This window comes from Phoenix dactylifera, chromosome 11 (genome assembly GCF_051530095.1).
Source record: "Phoenix dactylifera cultivar Ajwa chromosome 11, Ajwa_hap1_PhDact_Kaust_v1.1, whole genome shotgun sequence".
NCBI classification, from domain to species: Eukaryota; Viridiplantae; Streptophyta; class Magnoliopsida; order Arecales; family Arecaceae; genus Phoenix; species Phoenix dactylifera.
Window position 1 is genome coordinate 9,176,471 of NC_143200.1, and position 25,054 is coordinate 9,201,524.

The 25,054-nt window shown below is 36.6% G+C and overlaps 1 protein-coding gene across 2 annotated transcripts; it reads right to left on the reverse strand.

Annotated features, from left to right (window-relative positions):
• Positions 1 to 1,593: 1,593 nt before the first annotated feature.
• On the reverse strand, positions 1,594 to 10,875 carry LOC103721488 (elongation factor Tu, mitochondrial-like). 2 transcript variants are annotated; one of them, XM_008811728.5, is made up of 12 exons: positions 10,349 to 10,875; positions 9,636 to 9,711; positions 9,365 to 9,457; positions 9,160 to 9,234; positions 6,687 to 6,791; positions 6,489 to 6,579; positions 6,180 to 6,385; positions 4,453 to 4,536; positions 3,707 to 3,772; positions 3,562 to 3,624; positions 2,901 to 3,141; positions 1,594 to 2,014 (listed from the first exon to the last, which is right to left on the reverse strand). In XM_008811728.5, exons 1-12 carry the CDS (start codon positions 10,555 to 10,557, stop codon positions 1,944 to 1,946), a joined length of 1,380 nt encoding a protein of 459 aa, XP_008809950.2. In that variant the 5' UTR covers positions 10,558 to 10,875; the 3' UTR covers positions 1,594 to 1,943. The 2 variants fall into 2 exon arrangements, with proteins under 2 accessions (XP_008809950.2, XP_088562888.1); XM_088706762.1 differs by lacking the exon at positions 3,562 to 3,624 and having other exon boundaries at positions 10,349 to 10,723.
• Between the last annotated feature and the right edge of the window lie 14,179 nt (positions 10,876 to 25,054).

The following is a 25,054-nucleotide window of genomic DNA, read 5'->3' on the forward strand; positions in this document are numbered from 1 at the left end:
CTTGTATAACTTCTTTTTCCTTTGATTATATTTGGGTTTATCAAGTTTCAAGAGGATTTGAAACTTGAATCCCTTTATAGCATCCCTAATATCGGCATTATTCACCTTACTCTCTCCTTTTCATCCTCCTCACTCCCACCAAAAAACTCTTTAACTTAAACATTGATAGATCCGTCTAGAGCCAATCCGACGAGCTCTCTAACCTTATCCTGTTGTTTCGCAAGTTCACGAAGACGGTCCATGTTGGCATTCCAGAATCGGCGACAACAATAAAAACCTAGTCCAAGTTTGACGCAAATAATAGACAAGCCAAACTTGAGAACAATCTATTGAATTTGATTACAGTTATTTTCCTTCCACATGCAACAAAATGAGTAGAACAGCCAATTGCTTTGCTCGACTCGGTAGATCAATCAAACGATCCAGGCAGTTTGTAAAATCTCCATGCCAAGTTACCGAGCCTTGGCATGCGCCATGTCAGCGACCTGGGAAATGTCGGAAGTGGCACGTGCGAGAGATGAGACACGTACGGGGCAATGAGTGAATGGCCTGGAGCAGGTGGTGCTGCCATCTGTCGGGGCGTGAAACTGACGAGAGGTGGTTCTGGGTCGGTTTGTCGTGGCCCATGAGGACGAGGACAGCAACTAGCATTCATGTGAGGCACGTACGGTTTCAGACAAGTTAGGTCGTGGGTCGAGATAAGCCAGGGACCACCCCTAATCCTTATCCTTGACACGCTACCGACAACACGCTGGCCCACACCAAGCTCGCGCATTTGCTGGGCCAAACTCTTGGTCCGCCCTTGGGAGGATCCACAATTGTCTTACCAGTGCCTTTCTTGCAAGAGTTTTATGCTTGCTTAAACCTAACAACTTTAGAAACGCCATCTTCTCCTTAAATTCTTTTGCAATGGACAGGAAGAATTTTTTTCTTCTTTTAATCTTTAAATGATGAAGTCAAATATCCTATTGATAAATGCCACATGGGAACCTCATTTGCCATTTTTAATAAAGGTAAAAAAAAAAAAGAAGATTGCTTTACTTTTAGAGATGGTTTCCCAAATTAGAATGAAACTTAGTTCTTAGCACAGTTGCATGCTATTTAACTGACGAATCAGCAAGCCCTATGAAGACCGACCGATCAACATGAACCAGAAAAGCAACAATAACGTCCAAGCTTTCCAGGATGATGTGTATTTCGCTGAATTCTGAAATCAACAACTGCAAATTGAAGAAAAACTCAGCATTGATGCAATTTCAAGGATAGATGCTTTACCGATTAATTACATAAATACAGTCTATATATCAAATCTCATGATATTGGCCACCATACAAGCATACAAACTATAATTAATATTTCCAATGAGATCAACCTCTGACAGAATTGTTGTCTGTGGGCAGGCATGTGCGTCGAGCTTCATACAATTCAGTTAAAGTTACAGAAACAGATCAAAATTTCTGTTAACAATTAACTCCAAACAAGCAACAGTTGTGTGAGCGCACATTGCACACACTTTAGACATGAGAGACTAGGCTTAGCTTTGAACTAGGACAAGCATTACAAGCATGTACAGAACCTTTTCGCATGCAGGTCTAGAAGAAAACATCTCCTCATACAAGCAGAATTTTATTCGTCGTACAATTTGGCTAAGTTCTGGCAACAGAAAGAAAATCATGACAAAATGTGCGACAATCAAGCCTTGTCCTCTTGATCAGCAAAAATTATACTGAAATATCTTTAGAAAAAAAATCCAAGAAATACTAATCAAAATTGTGTATTCCCAGCACTTCACTGTAATGTGTCAGCACTAAAAAATAATAACAATTAAACGCTGGCTACAGAAGCACCTGATGCTGCATGGTATTTTATTGAGAAGTGGCACTTTCCAATCCCTCTTAAAATTTATCTTTATGTAGCAACATAAAATGATGCTGGAAAAAATCTCAGCTGATGACTTTGGACACAACTCCAGCACCGACCGTCCTCCCTCCTTCCCGTAGCGCAAATCTTTGCCCTGTCAAAGATATATATATAAATAATTAAAAAGCATGCACAATCTAAACTGAATCGTCTCAGATAAATTCATTAGTTTCTATAGCACGGATAACCTCATGACCGGGTTCCAACAGGCAATACCGGTAAGTGATTTAATTTGAGCAAAGTAGGACAATAAAACCCATTGAACAGAACAAAGGAGAAGCCAGCTAAACATATAAACGTGTGCACTATAGTACAAAAGTAATTCCTTATATAAAGCCTACAAGTTGCTAAATCTTGAAAATGAACAGGCGCACTGAATAAAATTGACGATAGAATCACTTGAAACACAACTATTGTATAAACTTCAATAAACAAGAAATGCAAGCTAAAGATCATCCAGATCATTCAAACAAATTTTTGACAGAAAAATGTGTCAAAATGTCAGTGAGTACAGATAGTAGATCAAGGCTACAAATTCCTTAAAAGGTATCTTTCAAAATTATGCAAACATCATATATATCGAAAGCCATTTTTTTACATGTTTAATTCCTAACTGAAAAGTTTTTGATTTCATTCTATATAGCAGCGGACCATATAGACAAATCAATCTCGCATATATCTGAAGCACTTCAAAACAAGTCAACATTGAAGCATCAAAGCTGCATTAAAAAGAGAAAATGACGGTCTATCAGAAGCCAATAGCATCCCCACCAAACATGAGTCCACATCTGTGCTCCCAATATAAATTTCAGCCTAAATTCAACTACATTATATGTGGTTTTTATAAGTTTAATCATCTGGGATAAAAATGTATTTGCAATTATTGACTTCCAGAGCGACTTGTCACTGGTGCACCAATCAGATTAAGCTATTTTCAATGTAGCTCTTGATTTTAAAACGACTGTGTACCAAAATATTACCTGCTTCAAGAGGAACTGGTGATATCAATTCAAAAATTGCTGTTACATTGTCACCGGGCATAACCATCTTCACATTTTCAGGTAATTCGACTTTTCCGGTAACATCTGCAGTCCTCATGTAGAACTGAGGTCTGTAATTTGAGAAGAAAGCAGTATGGCGACCACCTTCATCCTTTGTAAGCACATATATCTCTGCCTCAAACCTCTTGTATGTCTTCAGACTACCAGGTTTACAAACTACCTACAATCATGACAACATCCGCAAATATTTTCTATGAACAAACTGACAAGGTCAAATTCAGATCACAGAGTCAGAATTCAAGTATCAGTCAGTAAAACCATGGGTAATAAAAACATTTTAAATATGAAAAGTCGGAAAAGGTAACTACAAAGAATAAGCAGCTTTGACTGAGGTAAACATATCAACCACGCCCCGGCCCCTCCAACAAAAAAAAAAAGAAAAAAAAAGACCTATGGAGGGCCTGAATTTTAATTTTAATGGATTGGGTGAATAACAAACAATAAATACATGCTGAAGTAGTGTTCTGTATACTTGGGTAATTGAACTGCCTGCTTGGAAGGCCTTTAAAAATGAAAAGAATAGAAGTAGCCAGATTTGAATAGTTATCTATATGTCTACTTTTATCATGGTAATACTAACCTGCCCACGCTCTACATCTCCGCGCTTCAGGCCACGTAAAAGAAGACCCACATTATCACCAGCCTACAGCATGCATATTTTAAACAAGGGATATTTGGTATCTAAACCAGAGAATACATAAAATGTCTCTACACGCCAGTTATACCTGTCCATGGTCCAAGATCTTCTTGAACATCTCTACACCAGTTACTGTGGTCTTTGCAGGACCACCCTGTCAGAAAAGAAGAAGCACGTGAGAAAATTATCAAAATCACTTCCATTACATCCTATCAGAATTAGTTTAAAATTCTAAGAATTTATCTTCTTTTCTTCATTTTAAAAATATTTTACATCATGAGAAAGGCCCAATATAATTAAGTGAATATTTTGACAATCCTCACTGCACCCCAGTCCAGTGTACATGATGCAATAACATCTGCCATGTGCGCACATAATCCAAGAAATCATACAAACATAAGCATCTGAGTCATATGTGCTTGCATAACACCATGCAGGAGCCAACTTGTAGGGAAATATTAAAAGAGCAGCATCGCACCACTGTTACAATGTGCATATATGTGGCTAAAACAAGTGAATTACAATAATCTTATCTTGTTAGGTGGAGCCCAAATCTAGCACACACTAGCACATTGTGTATAAAGCCTTGCACATGTCCTCACACATGCAAATGTAGGCAGAAAGGACTTGTTTAGATCCAAAATAGCAATGGACATAAGGTGTAGTTTTAAATTCTAAGATTAAGCATTAAGTACTGAATGCATTTAACAAAGAGTTATATGTGCACTTAAACAAAACCCAATGTGCATTTTATGCAATGGCTGAAAATGACCATGAGGAACAAGTGAAAAATTGTGCTCCAAAATGCGAAGCAAACCAAAAATTACAACTTACTTGATTTAGACCTAATATCTCAACATCCTCTCCGACTTTAATAGTCCCTTGCTCAACACGTCCGGTTACAACAGTTCCACGTCCCTATAGTACAAAAACCATCCAAATGATTAAACTAAAATTTCAAAATTATGCAGAAATAGAAGTCACCATATTTCAGCATAAGTTTTATGGTATGTTTTGAAAGAACAAAAATCAGAAGTTTTGTTTAGCTTTTGGGTTCACAATGCCCCAAAACAAACTACTGTACAAGATAAAACAACAAAGAGGATCTTGATCAAAATACCATTGAAACAATGCCAGCACATATGAGGTTCTAACTCCCTTTATTTATTGAATGGCCACATCATGTTTTAATGATTGTAAAAAACTCACCTACATTTCAAGAATGATCATCGATAATCATTCTCAACAAAATAAATCCTGGATGTTAAGCTTTAAACCCATGGGAAGAAAGATCAAAGTTTTGAATCCAGATTTAAAAAATTTTGATTGCATATGATGCTTTTGCATCAAAGAAACACCAGGTGTATCAAATATTAACATGGGCAGTACAGAAGATGCACATCATGGTATCTTTACAGGTAAGATGGAAATAATATTCTCAGAGTAATATCACTTGAGAAGACAGCTGCAAAACCCAATGAAAGATGAGAAATTTAGAAGCTTCAAGAAGAAAGAAAAGAAACAAGTTTATGGTAATAAAATAGCATAAATGCAAGAACTTGACTTACTATGCATCTTAACAGAATAACTCCATCTAGAACTATCAGCACAATATCCTAGTGCAATACAAACTCTTGTGACCATATTTGACTGCATATTAGATAAAAAAAACCTTATCACGATCCTTAGATCATAAAAAATACTAAGTGAAATGTGCATGCAACAAAGTCACCCCTATACATGTACTGTCAACTCTCTCTATCATGTTTCATTATTCCATCCATAACCCTTATAAGAGCACCAACATCTAATAATCTTTCTTTGTATCTTTCTCAATTTATGACCCCAATTATCGCAAATTTATTTTTCCATAATAGTACTACTCTCTCTCTTTCTAAGTGTTGTCATTCATGATCTCATTACCCCACTGCCTTAGTGAGCGAGGCCAATCAGCCACTTGTATTCCTGCTCTCCTCTAGTGGGATCACAAGAATCATCACAATCTTTTTATCTCATCTACCAATTACATGACAGCTCTTGCCCTTGGATTACCTGAATGTGTAGAGTGCATCATATATAAGTAACTTCCAACTTTGTAGAAGATAAACTTATTGTCGTGGAATTATATTTTAGTAAGAAGGAAACAGATAATCCACTCATTTCTACGGACATACTCTTATGACTGTCTACCTCAAAAATCCATACAGAGAGAGAGAGAGAGACAGATAGACTGGAGAAATAGATAATGCAGTTGCTGTATTAGGGAATGAATACTTTGGTTTTAATGCATTTTATTTTTATTCCATCACATCATAATTGTCCGCCCATCAAACATTCCAAAACACATCCTCTCCCATGAATGATCAACAGTCCATATAGATCATAATCAATCATTAAGCTCTTCTCCCTATGATCATTTATGACTGTGACCATGAATCACTAACATGGGCATCACATAAGTACTAATAACATCTATGTCTAAAGTCAACAGGGCTGCAGTTGCTTTCTAACTCAAACCAACTACTAATTCAATTATAAAAAAGGGACCAAATCGTAATCACCTGAATTGAGAAAACATCCTCAATAGGCATGAGGAAAGGCTTATCAAGCTGCCGTACAGGTTCTGGTATATATTCATCAACTGCATCCATTAATTTTAGAATGGCCTGCCTTCCTATTTCATCATTAGTGCCCTGTAAGGCAGACAAAGCTGAACCCCGAATGATTGGAATTTCATCGCCAGGAAATTTGTAGAAGCTAAGCAGCTCTGTAATAATTAAAAACAACAATAGATGAAGTTAAAAAATAGTAAATGAAATTAAGAATTGTTTAACAATTAAATAGGAATAAGGACACTCGTGACAACATACCACGGAGCTCCATCTCTACAAGTTCTAGTAACTCTGGATCATCAACAGCATCAACCTTATTTAGAAAGCATACAAGTGATGGTACACCAACCTGAGAAGTAGAAAAAAGAGTGGATTAGATGATTTATGTAAATATTATAGATCATTTCAGAACGTCCACAAAGAACTCGCTAAATGAGAGAAAAATTATCCACCAACCTGACGAGCAAGTAAAATATGTTCCTTAGTTTGCGGCATAGGTCCATCAGGTGCTGATACAACGAGAATACCACCATCCATTTGAGCAGCTCCAGTAATCATGTTCTGAATTTAAACCAAATTAATATTCACAGAACCATGTATAATCAACAAGATACATTCAAGTACACACTTAGCTCTATCAGACTAATAAAGGGAACAAATTGAATTGAACAAAATCATCCAGAGCACTCAAAAGACCAGCTGCCCCAGAAAATATCCAAAGTTATACATTCAAAACAATTTTTTGTAATGGCAGCCATCATATTTGTTGGGTTTTATTACCTAGACTTGTCAGAGATATACTTACATTAATTTCTCAGCAACACATTATTATGAATGTAAGTTCATATTGTCAAAGAATAGTACCAAAAGGAATTTAGGGCCTTAAGAAATTTCCTCAGCATAGAGCAAAAGACACCAATGTTACCTGATAAGACAGATCTGAACCAAACATGCCCAGCCTTTAATCTGAATTTCATGGGCCAATATAATGTTTTCTTAACTACATGTATATGATGGACACTACATGCTAAGCCTACGTACAAGCAAATAGGCTAGCTGCTTATATTTCTTTTCTTGCTAACCTCCTCCCACGCTCAAACCTTTACCATCACAATAGCATCCTAACGCCTGCTAGCATTACAGAAGTTCATAAGTGGAGCATAGATGTAGGTCCGAGTGGTTTGATCATGGATCTTGACAATGCTCGTACATGAGACAGACAAAGCTCAAGCAAGAGGCAAGTATGAGTCATTCCACATCTACCACAGCTGTACTCCACCCAAGTCAAGAGTGACGCTACTAGTGGATACAATCACCACCACCAAGTGGTGGCAACAAGACCAAGTGTTATTTGAAGAAGTAAATGTGAAGAGATTGACCATATAATAGCCCTAGTGTTAAAGGATCTGGTTGTTATGCAACAATCAAGGAAGGATAAACGATTCTTTTGGACCCAAACCAAAAATATAATGGGAGTACTTTTGGGTTTTAGCAAATGAGTTGATTTGGGGACTTTGGCCTTCGCTTAGGGGCTCTGACCCCTCATTTGGCCTTAGCCTCCAAAGAGGTCCTTATTGGAGTACCTTAAGAAACTAAGGCGAACATTTGAATATACAACATCATCACAACACTAACAACAACTTTTTATAATACAGAATACACAATGCTTTACATCTACATGTTAAGTTAGATGGGCACATAATAAAAATTTAAGGAAATGCCCAAATTCAAGAAATTTCCAAGGTATAGTCCAATTGATGAAGAAAATATTTAAATATGCTAAGCAATAAAACCTTTGAATTTTGAAATATAACTATATTATATTGATGAATCTTTTACTTATTGATGCAGTTAAGTACTTTTGCAGATAACTCTATTACAGCCCAAATTTTATCAAAGCTATAGAAAAAGGTTCCTGTAGGCTTTTTTTGGATTCTCTTATCTTTTTCTCCATTTTTCTCAACGTTTTTCCTTGGCTGAGACTCTAAGATATGGGGAAAATTTGCCAAAACAACCAAAGCTACCCAAATCAAAACTCTCCAGGCCTGGCCAAAACCAAAATCAAAATTGCGATTCCAAATCTTGGTTACAACCTCATCACATCAATCTTGAAAAATAAACTTATAATTGTAGGGGAGCAAAATATACTCCCATATCCTATTTAAGTGGAAACAAAAGTTTCTGGTCAACTGAGATCTTGTCAGGATTCAATGCATATTAACATCAGCCACTGGTCAAGATGGCTTCTTTCACCTAACAATATAAGCCCTCGATTCTGCTAAGTCGGCATATATAACATAAACAAAAGGATTCGACTTCCTTATATTGTGCATCGGTTAAAAAGGGAGTTCTAATATCCAGTTCCTGGATTAACTAAAATTGTTCAGCTTAGTTTCTACATTCTCCAATATAGGAATGATTATCTTCATTTCTTTTACAAGGTCATTACCACTTTAATGCCTTCATTAAGGAACAGATTTGTAATTCATACATGAATGAATAATAATTTTATAATCAGGAATAAATCAAAGAAAAGAGAAGCAATCAGAAACAACCATAACAATGACCAACAAATTTTATCTTGTCCATTTAACATCATCAAAATAATTAGTTGTTTCCATTCAATCTTGTACATCAAGATTATATTTCTAGGTCTTGATTCCATAACCTTCTTCCATACCTCTCAATCAAAATTTGGATGTCCTCATAGAGCATTTCCACTAGCCATCTCAACCATTTCCCATCATTTTATTCTCTTGGTGCTAGTTTGCACTCCAGAATGTTGTAGTTTTGTCATACAGTGATTTCAAAATTCTCATCTTTGTATGGCTTCCTTTGAATTTTTTATATATTTCAGAACTTGTAAACTTTTCTGAAAGTCTGGCCAGTCCCATGACTATATGAATATGTCAATGCACTGAGAACTTACCTTAACATAATCTGCATGTCCTGGGCAATCTACATGAGCGTAATGCCGCTTAGCAGTCTCATACTCCACATGAGCCTGTGAAACCATGTTAAGAATTTCAGAAGCATCAAAACAAAGATTCAAGTATCTCAACCAGGGTTCATTATAAAACCTACTGCAATACAAACATGTAGCAACACGTCAAAAAGAAATAAAATAACCTAACTGTTGCTATGGTAATCCCTCTAGCTTTCTCCTCCGGGGCCTTGTCAATTTCATCAAAGGCAATTGCCTTGGCTTTTCCCTCGTCAGCAAGAACCTGACAGCAACAGAATGCAGTTCTTTTACACAAAACTATGTAGGTCAACACTTTACATTTTGACTTATAATTTTAGATGATCTAAATTCCCCAAGGTTAAGACGTAAAGATAATAGGTTTAAAGGGAACAACCACGATAAAAGCAATAAAGTTATCAAACCCATTATGACAGATCAACCTTGGTAATTGCTGCTGTGAGTGTAGTTTTCCCATGATCAACATGTCCGATGGTACCAACATTCACATGAGGCTTCCTAAGACAACAAACAACTCATGATAAGAACAAAGTTATATTCTAAGCCTACTATACAAAGTTAAATTAGAGCATGCACTACCGAAAAATTATCTGATACCTATGTATGGAGGTCACTAGTTTACATAGATAATACACTTGAAATATCCACCCATGCCTTACGTCAACCAATTCAAAACCATAACTTTAGAGGCCCCTCGACAGCACATCCAGACCTATGTTACTTTTACTGAATGCAAATGGCCATGTTTGGGATGTGCAAAAATGCGGATAAAGAAAGCATGGTTGATCAATTAATAGGCAAAAAGACCCACCAAACAAATGCAAGTAAAACAGAATGAATTGCCCCAATTAATCGGGGGACGCAAATAACTCAGTAGCAGTCGAACTTGAGCGAAACGGGAGAAAGAAAAAAAAAATAAACAGCATAAAACGTTTCATAAAAACAAACCATCCTTTTATGCAGGAATAACAACAACAACAAGATGGACTCGTCACAAAACAAGAGAACTAAAACATCAAAGAAAAAAAAAAGAGACTTATGCATGCATCGAGGGGCAAGGTTGAAACTTTCATCTAGATCAGATATAAACACTGTGTAAAACCCAACAACGAAGAGCCGTTGCATTCCGACTTACGTGCGAGTGAAGGTGGCCATCGTCCTCCACCAAAATCCCGCCTCGAAGACCCTACCCCCATTGAAACCCTGCAGAGAGCACGGCTCTGACGCCGAGAAAGGGCCCGAGATCGCTCCGCGACAACAGGAGTAATGGAGAGGGGAAGAGGAGGAGGAGAAGCGGAGGAGGCGCCTCGAGCTCGAGTTTCTGAGGACGGCCGCGGCGGCCATGTCGGAGGAGGAGGAGGCAGTGTCAGGAGAAGACCCCGATGTGAGAGGAGGATGAAAGGGAAGAACAGATCTAAAGCAGCGAGAGTTCGGTTCCGGTGGGTTTGGCGGAGGTTTAAGGACGAAAAACTTTGGGCGTGGGAACTAGGGTTTTGGGACCATTGGGGATGAGCTCGCACGGTTAAGAACCGAGGGTTATGACGGAGTCTCGCTGGCAGATGCACGTGAGTTACGCATGCATTCAGGGGGTTCTTGCGGATGGATGGTGGAGATCCATGCGTGACCGGGATAAACCGTAGGATTTGAAAGAGAGTTTCTCCCAAGCAAGTCTCCTACCCTCCTATTGAAGTGCTAGTTTATCACGCTTTTACTTTCAAAAAACTTACAGAAACACCCTTTGCTTTTTAGCAATTCGCACTCACACTCTCTTTTTTTTTAAAAAAAAAATAATTTGATTCTCTAATTTACCCTACTAATGTGATCTTGTGATTCATCTCCACGAGTGATATCGCATACCTATCATATAATAGTTTTAAATTTCTTTTAGGGTTAAAATACCTTTGGCAGGGCGGAAACCTGGTGCCAAGAAACTACTACAAATTATGTGAGGTCACATGATTTTTTTCAAAATAATTAGCTAGCATCTCTCTACATCTAGAAAAAGAAACCCAGAGGGAAAGGGAGAGGGAGAGCATATCATGGTAGAAGGGCACCATGGAAGGATATAGTAGGCGATAGATAGGGATGGAGAAGGAGAAAGAGGCCGGGATGAAGGGAAAAAAAAATCAACATAGAAGCAAGCCAAGTAAACTTTGGTTCATCTTTGGTCCACCATGTTCATTATTGCTATTATGTAAGAAGGGCACCACTGAAGATATCATGGACCAGCATAAGCCTTAGGTCCTGTTTGGAGGAGCTGTTAGTAGTAGAGCTTTTGAAAATAGAGCTGTTAGAAGTAGAGCTGTTTGAAGCAGAGCATTTATAAAAAAACTGTTTGTTGTTTGGTAACTACATTTCTAAAGTGCCGTGGCACTTTAACATATGTTTGATAAACAAACTGAGAAAGTACTTTTGTGTGACAAAATGACCATAAAGGACATTACCAATATTATATAACAGAGTATAATAAAATATAATATGTATTAATATATAAATATATGATATAGTATAATATTAATGTAATGTAATATAATATTATTATAATATAGTACTATAACATTATGTATTATAGAATAATAATTTAATATAATAATAAATTATTTAAATAACATATCAATGTATTTTGATATAATGTAATATAATATTATATTTATAGTATAATACAATAATAAATATATAAAATATTATAATTATTAGTATAAATTAATTTTTCCTCCTTCTAATTGTCACGCCCCGAATTCGGATCATGACACGGCCGTGCTATTGCCAAGTTAAGCATACAATAACACGCAGCCTCTTTAAAACTTCAATTACTAAACAACTATGTTCAGGTATTAAAATCCATACATAGCTTCTAAAAATAATATTATCATTTAATATTTATTATTCCCATAACCCTGAGGCATGTCACGCTCCTTGTTCCTAGCATCTCCTATTCATCTGTAAGAACATAAATAAATGGGTGTGAGCTATAAAGCTCAGTAAGTAACAATGCATAATCTTATCAGATCAAGCATAATATTTTTGTATGCCAATGCACTATTTGAAGAACAAACAGTTGTAATAAAGAAAGCATTTTCCAAATCAAACCAGACGTAAACCTTTTGTCTTTATTCCCTGCTTTAAAATCCGTACTCATCATTATTCTTGCTTTGAAATCCATACTTATCATTATTCATGCTTTGAAATATGTACTATTATTATTATTCATGCTTTGAAATCTGTGCTTGTAATAAAGTAAACATTTTATATAATCAAATCTTTGCCATAATCAAACTAGTTATAAAACTATGCATGTCCATTCATGCAACTTCATAAATATAATTATGCATCATACAACTTTTGCCATTTATGCATCATAAAAACTTTTGCCATATATGCATCATAAAAACTTTTGCCATATATGCATCATAAAAACTTTTGCCATTATTCCATACTTTGAAATTCATACTCTCAGATGATAGTGTAGCTATGGCCGCTCTTATTCCCACGGCAAGGCCTTTACCACTGCAGGGTCATCTTCCAATTACTATTACCCACTGGCGGGGGTCGTAAAGCCAAGTTACTTTTACCCACTGGCGGGGGTCATATGCCTAGTTACTGTTACCCACTGGCGGGGGTCATACATAGCGATCTGAGAGTTCTTAAAACATATCATGCTTTTCATAAATCTTTTCTCATAGATCCATTGGAAAGTGAATAATGGCATCATGCTAATAAAACTCATGATCATGCTGAAAACTTTATTTTTCCATGCATCTTTCTACATCATCATAATCATGTGTACATAATATAATAATAATAATCATGATGGATGCTATGTATCCAAAATCTTGTAATCATTTGCTAACACATGCTTGATCCTAATTTTGTGAAAACATAAATAATCATATACAATTTCATAATCGAGTAATCACAAGTGTTTGATGAAACATAAGATTATATCAGGTACTTTTTCCACAATTCTTATACATAATTCCAATTGCATAAATAATACTTTTTCATCTTATAAAACGTGATACATGATCCATAATAAGATTAAGACAGGTTACTTACCTTAATTTGCTCACCAAATGCCAATTCTCCAATACCTAACAAGATCATTAAATTACATGTCACTTGCACATTTCTATTTATAATCTTAAAGTCATTTATAGCCCATTCTTAGGACTCAATTTCATTTTCGGGTTCATGGCCCAATTCAATTTTTGGTTCAGGCCCATGGCCCAATTCAATTTCTGGTTCTGGTCTAAACTAATTTCTGGTTCGGATTTGATTTCATTTCTGGCTCAGGTCTGATTCAGCTTCTGGCTCAGGTCTGATTCAGCTTCTGGTTCAGGTCTGATCCAGCTTCTGGTTCAGGTCTGAGCCAATTCCACTTCTGGTTTAGACCAAATTGCCCTCTGGTTCAGGTCTGGGCCCATTTGCATTCTGGCTCAGATCTGACCCAATTACTGGTTCAAGTCTGAGTCAATTGCATACTGATTCAAATCTGACCCAATTAATGGTTCAGGCTTTGGTCAATTGTATACTGGTTCAGTTAATTCTGGGTTAAAAATTATTGGGCTCGGACCAGGACCCAGCCCGGCTTCAAGCTTCTAAATCCAAATCTATTTGAAGCCCATCCCGGAATTAGGCCCATTGCGGCCCACAGCATTTTTATTTTATTTTATTTTATTTTCTTCTTTTCTTCTTTTTCTTTTCTTTTCTTTTCTTCTTTTTTTTTCTTTTCTTTTCTTTCTTTTCTTCCTTCTACTTCCCGATCTAAACCCATTTTCTCCGCCTTCTTCTTCCATTTTCCATCCCGATCTCCTCCCCTCTTCTTCTTCTCTCCTCTCATGAGGCAAGGAGGCGGGCGGAGCTCTCGGGATGGAGGCCGCACGAAGCCGGCGGCGCCTCGGCGACCGCGGTCCTGCAGCCAGGCTGGCCGCTCCTCTCCTCCATCTCCGGTGGGGGAGGTGGAGACTCGGCACCGTCGAGAGCACGGAGGGCCTCGGATCATCACGATCCATCCTCTCCGAGGTCTTCGGCTACCCAGTCTAGGGCCACCATCACCGGACTCTCTCTTCTTCCCCTCCTTGACCTCTCCTCTTCCCCTCCTTCCTCGGTGGAAGAAATGGAGCTTGAGGTCACCTACCGAGAGGAAAGGGAAGAGGAAGGGCCTCCACGGTGGTTTAAGGATGTATTGCGGCCGGATCCATGGAATGCTAGGTACGGTTTGGCCACTAAGGGAAGGAGATGATTGGGAGGAGAAGGGTCTTCGGCCATCGACAGCCGGGGTCATGACCGTGGCCGGCTCAAAGGCCGAACACTGCAGGTTGAATCTCCCCCTTCCCTCCTCCTCATCTTCTTCCTTCTCTTCTTCCATTTCTCTTTTGTTTTATTTCCTTCTACCTCTGTTTTGTTATTTCATAGCTACACTAGTTTATGGGCTTACCTAGCTCCGAGGCTGTGAGGCCTTTCCGGCGAGATACTGTATCTCCTCCGGCGGCTCAATTGCGGTGACGAGCTGGGTTGTCTCCTCCTCCGTCGCTCCCGATCCAGCTCCTTTGCACAGAAGGAGAAGGGAATGAGAGGCAGTGAGAGGGTGAGGGCTGAAGCATCTCTGAGAAAAATCCCTAGGTTCTTATAGCCCTGGTGTGGGGGAGAAAAATGGTGGTGATCGTGGCTGTCAGGCGGTTGTAACCGCCTCAGCTGGCGATCACCGCCTCTGGGTCTCCAAATGGGCCGGCCATGTTGGGCTTGGCCCATTAGCTCACTGTCTTATGGGCTGGTCTTCACATTCTTCCCTCCTTAAAAATAATTTCGTCCTCGAAATTTACATACCTTAATTCTTAAACAAATAAAGTTACTTAGTCATTTATCTAACATTCTACCATGTTTCCGCTGCGCACTCTGATTCAAAACACTAAAATCTTTGGATTCAGTAATAACTTTTGATCAAAATACTACTTGTATTATGAACTAAAGAGATCCATATTTTCAATTTTCCAAGTAAAGCCTAAAAAATAAAATCGCTGATTCTTGTCCCCCAATTTACCTCAAATACATCTAATATAGATTAACTCTCAAGTCAATTGTTCCATTCAAAATCATCATATGGGCTCGTTACTATAATTCCAAAATGTATTGAATCTTAATTCTTTTATCAATTCAACTGGACGATTCCAAGTCAAATTCTTATAACTAGAGATTTTTTTTTTTTTAATGCTCCACCAAATTACAAGACTTTAATTCAAATGAGTCAAATCTCAAAGATCTTCCATCATAACCATCTAAGTCTCTAAAATTTAAATTCTTCATGCAAATTTAGGTTTCAACAATACCCTCAACAATATTGTCAAAAGACCCTAGGTTAACTTATAATTCTAAACTTTGAATTGAAATTCCATATACATCATACAGTCCCCGATAAACATGAATAAGATCTATTATTTGGATCCAAAAGCGATAATTAAAATTATTAGTAATTCCACCAAGATGAATACAATAAAATCAACAATAGACCTATTTGCAATAACTCACAATATATTTTTCTTCAACATAAGAGTTTCATTCATACTCCCCAAACATGTTCAAACCTCGAAGAGTATTTTAATTAGGCATCATAAAAATCTTTTATAGCTTAAATCTTAAACAATTTCTTATGAAGAGATCCTAACTTGCCACAAAATGATTAACTTCAAGCTAGAAGTAATATTACAATATACCCCCATAACAAAATGAACTTCCAAATTAACTAATAAACAAATAATTACATTCTATGATAATATTTCATGATCAATTCTCTTTCACTAAATTTTGGTCAAAATCCAATTAATCATAACCTAAAATGTCCACCGAGAGGACTCCCAACATAGCTGATCCACACTTTGGCTACGAGCCCAGTTAGCAAGCATTCCAATTTCAATATCTATCTCCAAAATCAAAGTCTCCACTCAATAATAAAGATCCCTTGTCAAATCATAAACTTAAACTTGAGATTAAGCTAACACATCCAATAGTGTCCTATAATTATGAGAAAAATCTAATAGCCCAATCCAAACATGAAAATTCAAATAACAAGAATTCTCCCATCAACATGCATAGTCTATGGTCTTAAGAATTTAATCCACCAATAGTAATACAACTATTTGCAATATCCAAGTATGCCAATACCAATTATAATCCCCATACGGATTTAACCTTGAAGAACAATCCTTTATAATACTATGAAAAATCTTCCTTGGCTCACTCCAATTCTATGACCAATCCAAGTACAAATCACACTCAATAATCACCTCCAAATCCATAACAATTTTAAACTATCGAGTCGTTTAACCAACATCCGAACATGGTATAACCGCTATACCATGATTAACCTGCTTACACTAATCTTAGGTCAAACATCTCTCATCATGATCAAAAACATCTATTCCCAATCCTTCCATACTCATTGAATACCAAAATCTAGTACTTATATTTTATCACAATGCTTAGCGACCTTTCACCTAAGCACTGAATGTAATTTTACTACTTTTGTCATGTTCCAGGTGATCATAATCTTAAGCTGTGATACATTTCTATTGCAAACCCTAGTGATCTTAAACTTATTCTCTGATTTTAATTTTGTCACAATCCCATGTGATCGTAACTTAAGCTCTGGCAGTTTTCCAATCACAATTCATAATGATCTTAACCTAAGCTTTGATAGTTTTTCTGTCACAATCTCGTCCCTAGAATGGCTTGTATTAGCCCTACATTCCTTCTTTTTGTTGCTCATTGTCACCTAAGACAATATAAACCAACATTATTATTTTGCTATTTTTTTCTTATTATTATTGTTATTCCAATTATGTGAAAGCTAACTTACTACCCATTCCCATGATTAGTCTTAAAGTTTTTAATCATGGTTAAAATTATTGCTCTGATACCACTTAATGTCACGCCCCGAATTCGGATCATGACACGGCCGTGCTATTGACAAGTTAAGCATACAATAACACGCAGCCTCTTTAAAACTTCAATTACTAAACAACTATGTTCAGGTATTAAAATCCATACATAGCTTCTAAAAACAATATTATCATTTAATATTTTATTATTCCCATAACCCTGAGGCATGTCACGCTCCTTGCTCCTAGCATCTCCTATTCATATGTAAGAACATAAATAAATGGGTGTGAGCTATAAAGCTCAGTAAGTAACAATGCATAATCTTATCAGATCAAGTATAATATTTTTGTATGCCAATGCACTATTTGAAGAACAAACAGTTGTAATAAAGAAAGCATTTTCCAAATCAAACCAGACGTAAACCTTTTGTCTTTATTCCCTGCTTTAAAATCCGTACTCATCATTATTCTTGCTTTGAAATCCATACTTATCATTATTCATGCTTTGAAATATGTACTATTATTATTCATGCTTTGAAATCTGTGCTTGTAATAAAGTAAACATTTCATATAATCAAATCTTTGCCATAATCAAACTAGTTATAAAACTATACATGTCCATTCATGCAACTTCATAAATATGATTATGCATCATATAACTTTTGCCATTTATGCATCATAACAACTTTTGCCATATATGCATCATAAAAACTTTTGCCATATATGCATCATAAAAACTTTTGCCATATATGCATCATAAAAACTTTTGCCATTATTCCATACTTTGAAATTCATACTCTCAGATGGTAGTGTAGCTATGGCCGCTCTTATTCCCACGGCAAGGCCTTTACCACTGCAGGGTCATCTTCCAGTTACTATTACCCACTGGCGGGGGTCGTAAAGCCAAGTTACTTTTACCCACTGGCGGGGGTCATATGCCTAGTTACTGTTACCCACTGGCGGGGGTCATACATAGCGATCTGAGAGTTCTTAAAACATATCATGCTTTTCATAAATCTTTTCTCATAGATCCATTGGAAAGTGAATAATGGCATCATGCTAATAAAACTCATGATCATGCTGAAAACTTTATTTTTCCATGCATCTTTCGACATCATCATAATCATGTGTACATAATATAATAATAATAATCATGATGGATGCTATGTATCCAAAATCTTGTAATCATTTGCTAACACATGCTTGATCCTAGTTTTGTGAAAACATAAATAATCATATACAATTTCATAATCGAGTAATCACAAGTATTTGATGAAACATAAGATTATATCAGGTACTTTTTCCACAATTCTTATACATAATTCCAATTGCATAAATAATACTTTTTCATCTTATAAAACGTGATACATGATCCATAATAAGATTAAGACAGGTTACTTACCTTAATTTGCTCACCAAATGCCAATTCTCCAATACCTAACAAGATCATTAAATTACATGTCACTTGCACATTTCTATTTATAATCTTAAAGTCATTTATAGCCCGTTCTTAGGACTCAATTTCATTTTCGGGTTCATAGCCTAATTCAATTTCTGGTTCAGGCCCATGGCCCAATTCAATTTCTGGTTCTGGTCTAAACTAATTTCTGGTTCGGATTTGATTCCATTTCTGGCTCAGGTCTGATTCAGCTTCTGGTTCAGGTCTGATCAAGCTTCTGGTTCAGGTCTGAGCCAATTCCACTTCTGGTTTAGACTAAATTGCCCTCTGGTTCAGGTCTGGGCCCATTTGCATTCTAGCTCAGATCTGACCCAATTACTGGTTCAAGTCTGAGTCAATTGCATACTGGTTCAGATCTGACCCAATTAATGGTTCAGGCTTTGGTCAATTGTATACTGGTTCAGTTAATTCTGGGTTAAAAATTATTGGGCTCGGACCAGGACCCAGCCCGGCTTCAAGCTTCTAAATCCAAATCTATTTGAAGCCCATCCCGGAATTAGGCCCATTGCGGCCCACAGCATTTTTATTTTATTTTATTTTATTTTCTTCTTTTCTTTTCCTTCTTTTCTTCTTTTTCTTTTCTTTTCTTTTCTTCTTTTTTTTTCTTTTCTTTTCTTTCTTTTCTTCCTTCTACTTCCCGATCTAAACCCATTTTCTCCGCCTTCTTCTTCCATTTTCCATCCCGATCTCCTCCCCCTCTTCTTCTTCTCTCCTCCCATGAGGCAAGGAGGCGGGCGGAGCTCTCGGGATGGAGGCCGCTCGAAGCCGGCGGCGCCTGCAGCGACCGCGGTCCTGCAGCCAGGCTGGCCACTCCTCTCCTCCATCTCCGGTGGGGGGGGGGAGACTCGGCACCGTCGAGAGCATGGAGGGCCTCGGATCATCACGATCCATCCTCTCCGAGGTCTTCGGCTACCCAGTCTAGGGCCACCATCACCGGACTCTCTCTTCTTCCCCTCCTTGACCTCTCCTCTTCCCCTGTTGCCCAGTAGATACAACCCAAGAGGAGGGGTGAATTGGGTCTTTTAAAACTTTTAACCTACTTCTGAAAGTTTTTGATTAATTATGCTAAGTTGTATGGATGCACAGTGAAAGTCAAACTTAGCAACAGTTTGATGTATAGAATGTGACTTCATTGAATATGCTTGCAACTAAAGGATGCGCGGATAACAGTTAAGCAAGCACTCTATCTAAGTAAGTAAGTGTGTTAGTTAGACAATGACAGGAGGCATTACAAACACAACAAACATATAGTGGTTCGGTGCACCCCAGCACCTACATCCACTCCCCAAGACCTCTTGGGAATTTCACTATAATCCTATAGATTACAGCCGATTGTTTTACAAGCTCACAACCCAACTTGTTGTTTTACGAGCGCACAACGAACTCGGTCGGTTTTCCCAGGCTCACCGACTAGAACCACCCCGATTGTTTTTCCGGGATCACAATCAAACCCTTACACCGTTGGTTTCAACCTAGGCTCACCAACAAACCTCTCACCGTTGGTTTTCCCTTTGGCTCACCAACAAACCTTAACCCCTTGATTCAATCCCTTGATTGAATCAAGTTACAAGATATTAAAAACAAAGTTTAAAACAAATCAAAGCTTCTTAAACAAGCAAATATAACAATATAAACAAAATAGTGTAAAGAAAAGCCCTCAACCGAGTTTTGAAGATGAAGGAGCTCGGCTTCTTCTTTACTTGACCCTCTTCTGATTTGGCACGAAGTAGAGGATCTCCGAGGCAGCACACGGATGAAGAGGAAGCTTTGTGATTCACTTGGATGCTCTTCTTCTCTCTATTTTGCTTTGAATGGCCCTTTTGTGCTTATGGGAGATTTTCCTTGTTATCTCTTTGGAATCTCTTTCCTAAATGTTCTCTCCCACTTCCATAAGTTCTCCCCTAGCTCTCTTCTTGTTTTTTTATAGCTTTAGATGGTGTGGAAACAAGAATATAGCCGTTAGAGACAAAAATAGAGCCGTTGGACATAGTCTGCACTTCCTGACAATATTACCGTTGGGATCGGAGTCGACTCGCGCGATCAGGAGTCGACTCGTCTGTTGCAGGAGTCGACTCGTGCTTTACTGGAGACGACTCGGCCACTGTTCCAAATTTGAATTATTGTGCATCCTCGACTGGGAGTCGACTCGTCTTAACCCGGAGTCGACTCGCCAACATCTGGAGCTGACTTGGCATCTTCGGAGTCGGCTCATCCCATGAATTCAGAGGACATACTTTCTGATTTTCTTCCTCGAGTCGACTCGGATTCTCTTGGAGTCGACTCGGCTCTCAGAGCCCGAAAACTGATCCTCTGTATTTTGGGGTCGCGCTGCCTTGGAGTCGAGTCGAACTGTATTGGAGTCGACTCACCTATCAGAGACGAAAATACCGTCTTCTGTCTTTGGGGTTGCGCTATCTTGGAGTCGACTCGTACTTTGTGGGAGTCGACTCGAATCTCAGTGTCCGAAAAACTGCTCTCTGACTTTTCCCTTGTGTAACACTGAGAGTCGACTCTCGCTTTCTTTGGAGTCGACCAGCCAACCATCGGAGTCGACTCGCGTTCCACAGGAGTCGACTCGAATCTCAGGGTCGAAAATCGCTCTCTGACTTTCGCCTTGTTTTCCTTAGGAATTGACTTGCCAGCTATTGGAGTCGACTCGAATTCTTCAGGAGTCGACTCGCCTCTCAGGGTCCAAAATATCTTTTCTGTCTTTCTGTCTTGTTACTCCCTGGAGTCGACTCGTTCTACTATGGAGTCGACTCGGCAAGCATCGGAGTCGACTCGCGCTCTTCAGGAGTCGACTCGTTGACAGGTTCTGAGATGAATCTTTCTGTCCGGCTGTCTGTTGCTCCTTGGAGTCGACTCGGAACTGTAGGAGTCGACTCGAGTGCCTTTCCTTTGAATTTTTCTTAAAACTTGCTCTTCTAAATTGAATCCTTTGAACTTGAGACTTGGGCCAATAAATTGTAGCTTTCTTCCAACTTTTCTTGAGAGCTTTGGAGGCCTTCTTGTGTTCTTCCAACTTGTTATGTTTCTAGCAAAATAAATATCTTTCTTCTTGCAACACAAACATTAGTATTTATACTTCAAGGTTTTGTGATCATCAAAATCAATCTTTAAATCAAAATAAAAACATATATATTTAAGAACATACTTCATGATAATGCTTTAGATTTAATCAGCTTAACACAATCAACATATTTCAATTTAAGCTGATTTGTATTCAATACAAAACACAAAGCATTATGAGCATATACTTAGATATTTCTCCCCCTTTTTGACAACATCAAAAAGATAGTGAAACATTAAGCACAAAGATCAGAATACTCAAATAAGATTAATCATATATGAATCATATATGAATCATATAACTCAAGGCAATAATATTAGAATCAGATTAATGAGTATAGATCAGAGCCAATTAAGATAATTTCAGAGCAAAACACATCGAATGTGATTTCAAGAAGTTTTCTAATTTGATACCACAGATAGTTTTCTAATTAAGTGTAGGTGGAATCTTTCTTAAGTTAATTCAAGAAGTACCACAAATGATATTCAAGGAAAACACGAATGGAAATCTAACCTCTCTTCAATAATAAGTATGAAAGCTTGTTCATTTAAGATCTTTTGCCCAATCTATTAAGTATTTTATCAACATGAGAGCAATTTAATTGATTTTCAGAGTAAAAGATCAAAACTTATATATTTGAAAGACATATCATCATGTTGGATCATTAATTCTTAATGACTTCAAGGTTCTTTTATGATAATAAGAGCATTGGGGCACAAATACCAAAATATGAATTCATGCAATTTATGATTCATCTCAGAGCTCTTTTAAAGACTTTCTTTTGTTCTTTTAGAAAATAAGCACAATTTGATACATAAAAAAAAATATGAATTGGCACACAATTTAAGTTCTAAAGAGCAAGCCAATTTGGACTCATTAGTAAATTTCAAAATAGATTTTCTAAGAGATACAAAAAAATTCAACACGTTATTCTCCCCCTTTTTCATTAAGTTAGAGGCTCTTAAGATCAACTGTTTGACTTGCAATTTGGTTCATGATGTATGCATAAGAAATATTAACCAAATAACAATCCTCAAGGTGTATCATAAAGATTTTTGCGATTAAGTTCCATAATACCTCTCCTTCTGAAATTTTCTTTCTCCCCCTCAATTGATTATTCCATTTAACAGTTTAGAGTTTGAAGATAATGTTCAATAAAATTGTCAATCTCAAAAATATGTTTTCCATAAGTTTCAGCTTATTTTCATAAGACTTAAGGTATGAGATAAGACAACCTTTATAGAACTCTTCTCAAGGCATAAACTTATAATTAAAGCAAGTATTGCATTATAAGGAGGTTCATCAAAATCAATCCATAAAAATCAAGGTATGCTTCAAATTGAAGTAACTTTAGGATAAGATATCTAAAGCTCCCCCTCAAAAGATGCATACTTCTTTAATCATTCTTTTCTTTTGTTGAATTTCAGATTTTAATGTTAAATGTGAATAAACCTGAAACTTTATGATATCAAGAATGTAGAGTGATCTAGAATTATTCAAAATTTATAGTAATCACTCTTTCTAATCCTTTAAGAACAAGTTATGCTTTCTCCTAATCTTAGAGAAAAATGTATAGAAATATTAATCAGAAAATGATTCATTTGAAGCTCAGTTTCTTTCAAAGGCATTTACATTTTCTTTCTTTTAGAATCATTCGAGTGAGCTGAAATATTTCTTGCTTTAAGATCATTCACTCTATTCTGTCTTTAATAATGTAGGAGAGAAAAACATATAGATGATCATTGAAATATATATATTTATAGAACTCAATTTCTTAATCATAGTTTTTCAGCAATGTATACATGAAGCACAATAAATATTTTTAATATCAAAATAAAATCATATATTTAAAAATATTTGCTTGCAATCAAGATCATTGATCATTTAGACCAATATTAGTAGATTTTAATGATAAGAAAGGATATGTTTCGGATGCGTATCGGAGCAATCAGCCAAGACATCAAAATTAATTCTGTTTTTCTTAAATTAAGATTTTATTTAGAAATCATATTGAGTTTAAGCTTTTATACAAAATCATATTCTGAATTACATAGGATTTTCAATAGAGGCTTTCAAAATCATAATTTGAGATATGTATCTTCCACATTATAGCTCATCTTAAATCATTACGATTGAAAACACATATTTCAAACATATAAGAGCATATTCAGAATATTTGTATTTATGTTGAGTTTTGGTACGAATTAGAACATTATATACCAAATTTAAGCAAGTTGAAGGATAAAACAAACTCAATTCATTTTGCCTAAATAGAGATATCCTTCTCTTCCCTTTTTACAAATTTTATTCATCTTTCAGATTTTAACGATGATTGTGAACGACAAATCTGAAATTTCTTTTTAATAATACCCAAAAAAAAAAATTTATGTAGTATTCCAAACATTCAATCAAATTATCCAAGCATGAAGCATTGAGAACCCATAATTTAAACCATCATGCCATATGCAAAGTATACTGTGTGCTAAGTCATGCATTAAAATATTAAGAACAAGCATGTCAAGGATCAAAATCAATTCTTTTTCAAATAAACTCCCCCTATTTAAATATTATCTTGCAATGATTTCATCCTTAAAGTGTGTTTTCAAATGATTAAAAATTTGACTTGATTCTTCTTATATACTTTCATTAACTTTGTCTTTCATTTTTACTTTCTTATGCTCTATACTCTATTTGCTCCCTATCCGGTGGAGTTGGGAAGGGGCACGAGGTACTACCAGTAGCCTCCCTCTTGTGCCGTCCCTAATATGCCCTACACCAAATAATTGGGTCAAATAGTGCCGGGTACTACCACTAGCCTTCCCGTTGGCACCATCCCTATGATGAGCAATATAGAAAGTTTAAAATGTTTACTTCAAACTCTTCCTGTTTAAGTGTAATTAATTATGGATTTTATCCCTTCCAAAAGAGTGCTCACCCAAGTCTCATAAGTGTGCCGAATATATTATGTTTGTTTTGCTTTTCCTTAAGATTGGAGTACTTGCCTTGCTTAGATTTTTCATCTCTTGAATAATGTCCACTTTCTTTTCTTTATCTCTCTCTCTTTTTGTTATTCCCAAGTAATTTACATGAAAGAGCAGAATAAAGAAATAATCTTATGTATCATATAGATGTATATCATGCAAACAACATTTTCATTATGCTCATGGATTCATAACTTCTCACAAGTTATTTTACATCAAAATTTTAAGCATATACTTGTGTATTTCATGGTTATGATATAGTCAAAGATATATTTTAGTTTGTGCAAACCATGAAACAATTTCTAAGAGCATAAGTCAATCAATATATATAGAGACATGATATCAAAAATTAATAATTAAAGACCTTAATCATGCCATAATAGGATTTAAGTTATTGACTTTGCTCAATTAATTTATGAGAGAAGTATCTAGAATTACCAATTCATTCTGCATTCTT

What these genes read in the sequence shown, in the direction of transcription:
- LOC103721488 (XM_008811728.5), bottom strand. Translation starts at nt 10,557, where the DNA reads ATGGCCGCCGCGGCCGTCCTCAGAAACTCGAGCTCGAGGCGCCTCCTC. An exon ending in ATGGCCACCTTCACTCGCAC is followed by an intron (nt 9,712 to 10,348) that starts GTAAGTCGGAAT and finishes TTGTTGTCTTAG; the next exon opens with GAAGCCTCATGTGAATGTTG. An exon ending in GACATGCAGATTATGTTAAG is followed by an intron (nt 6,792 to 9,159) that starts GTAAGTTCTCAG and finishes GTTTAAATTCAG; the next exon opens with AACATGATTACTGGAGCTGC.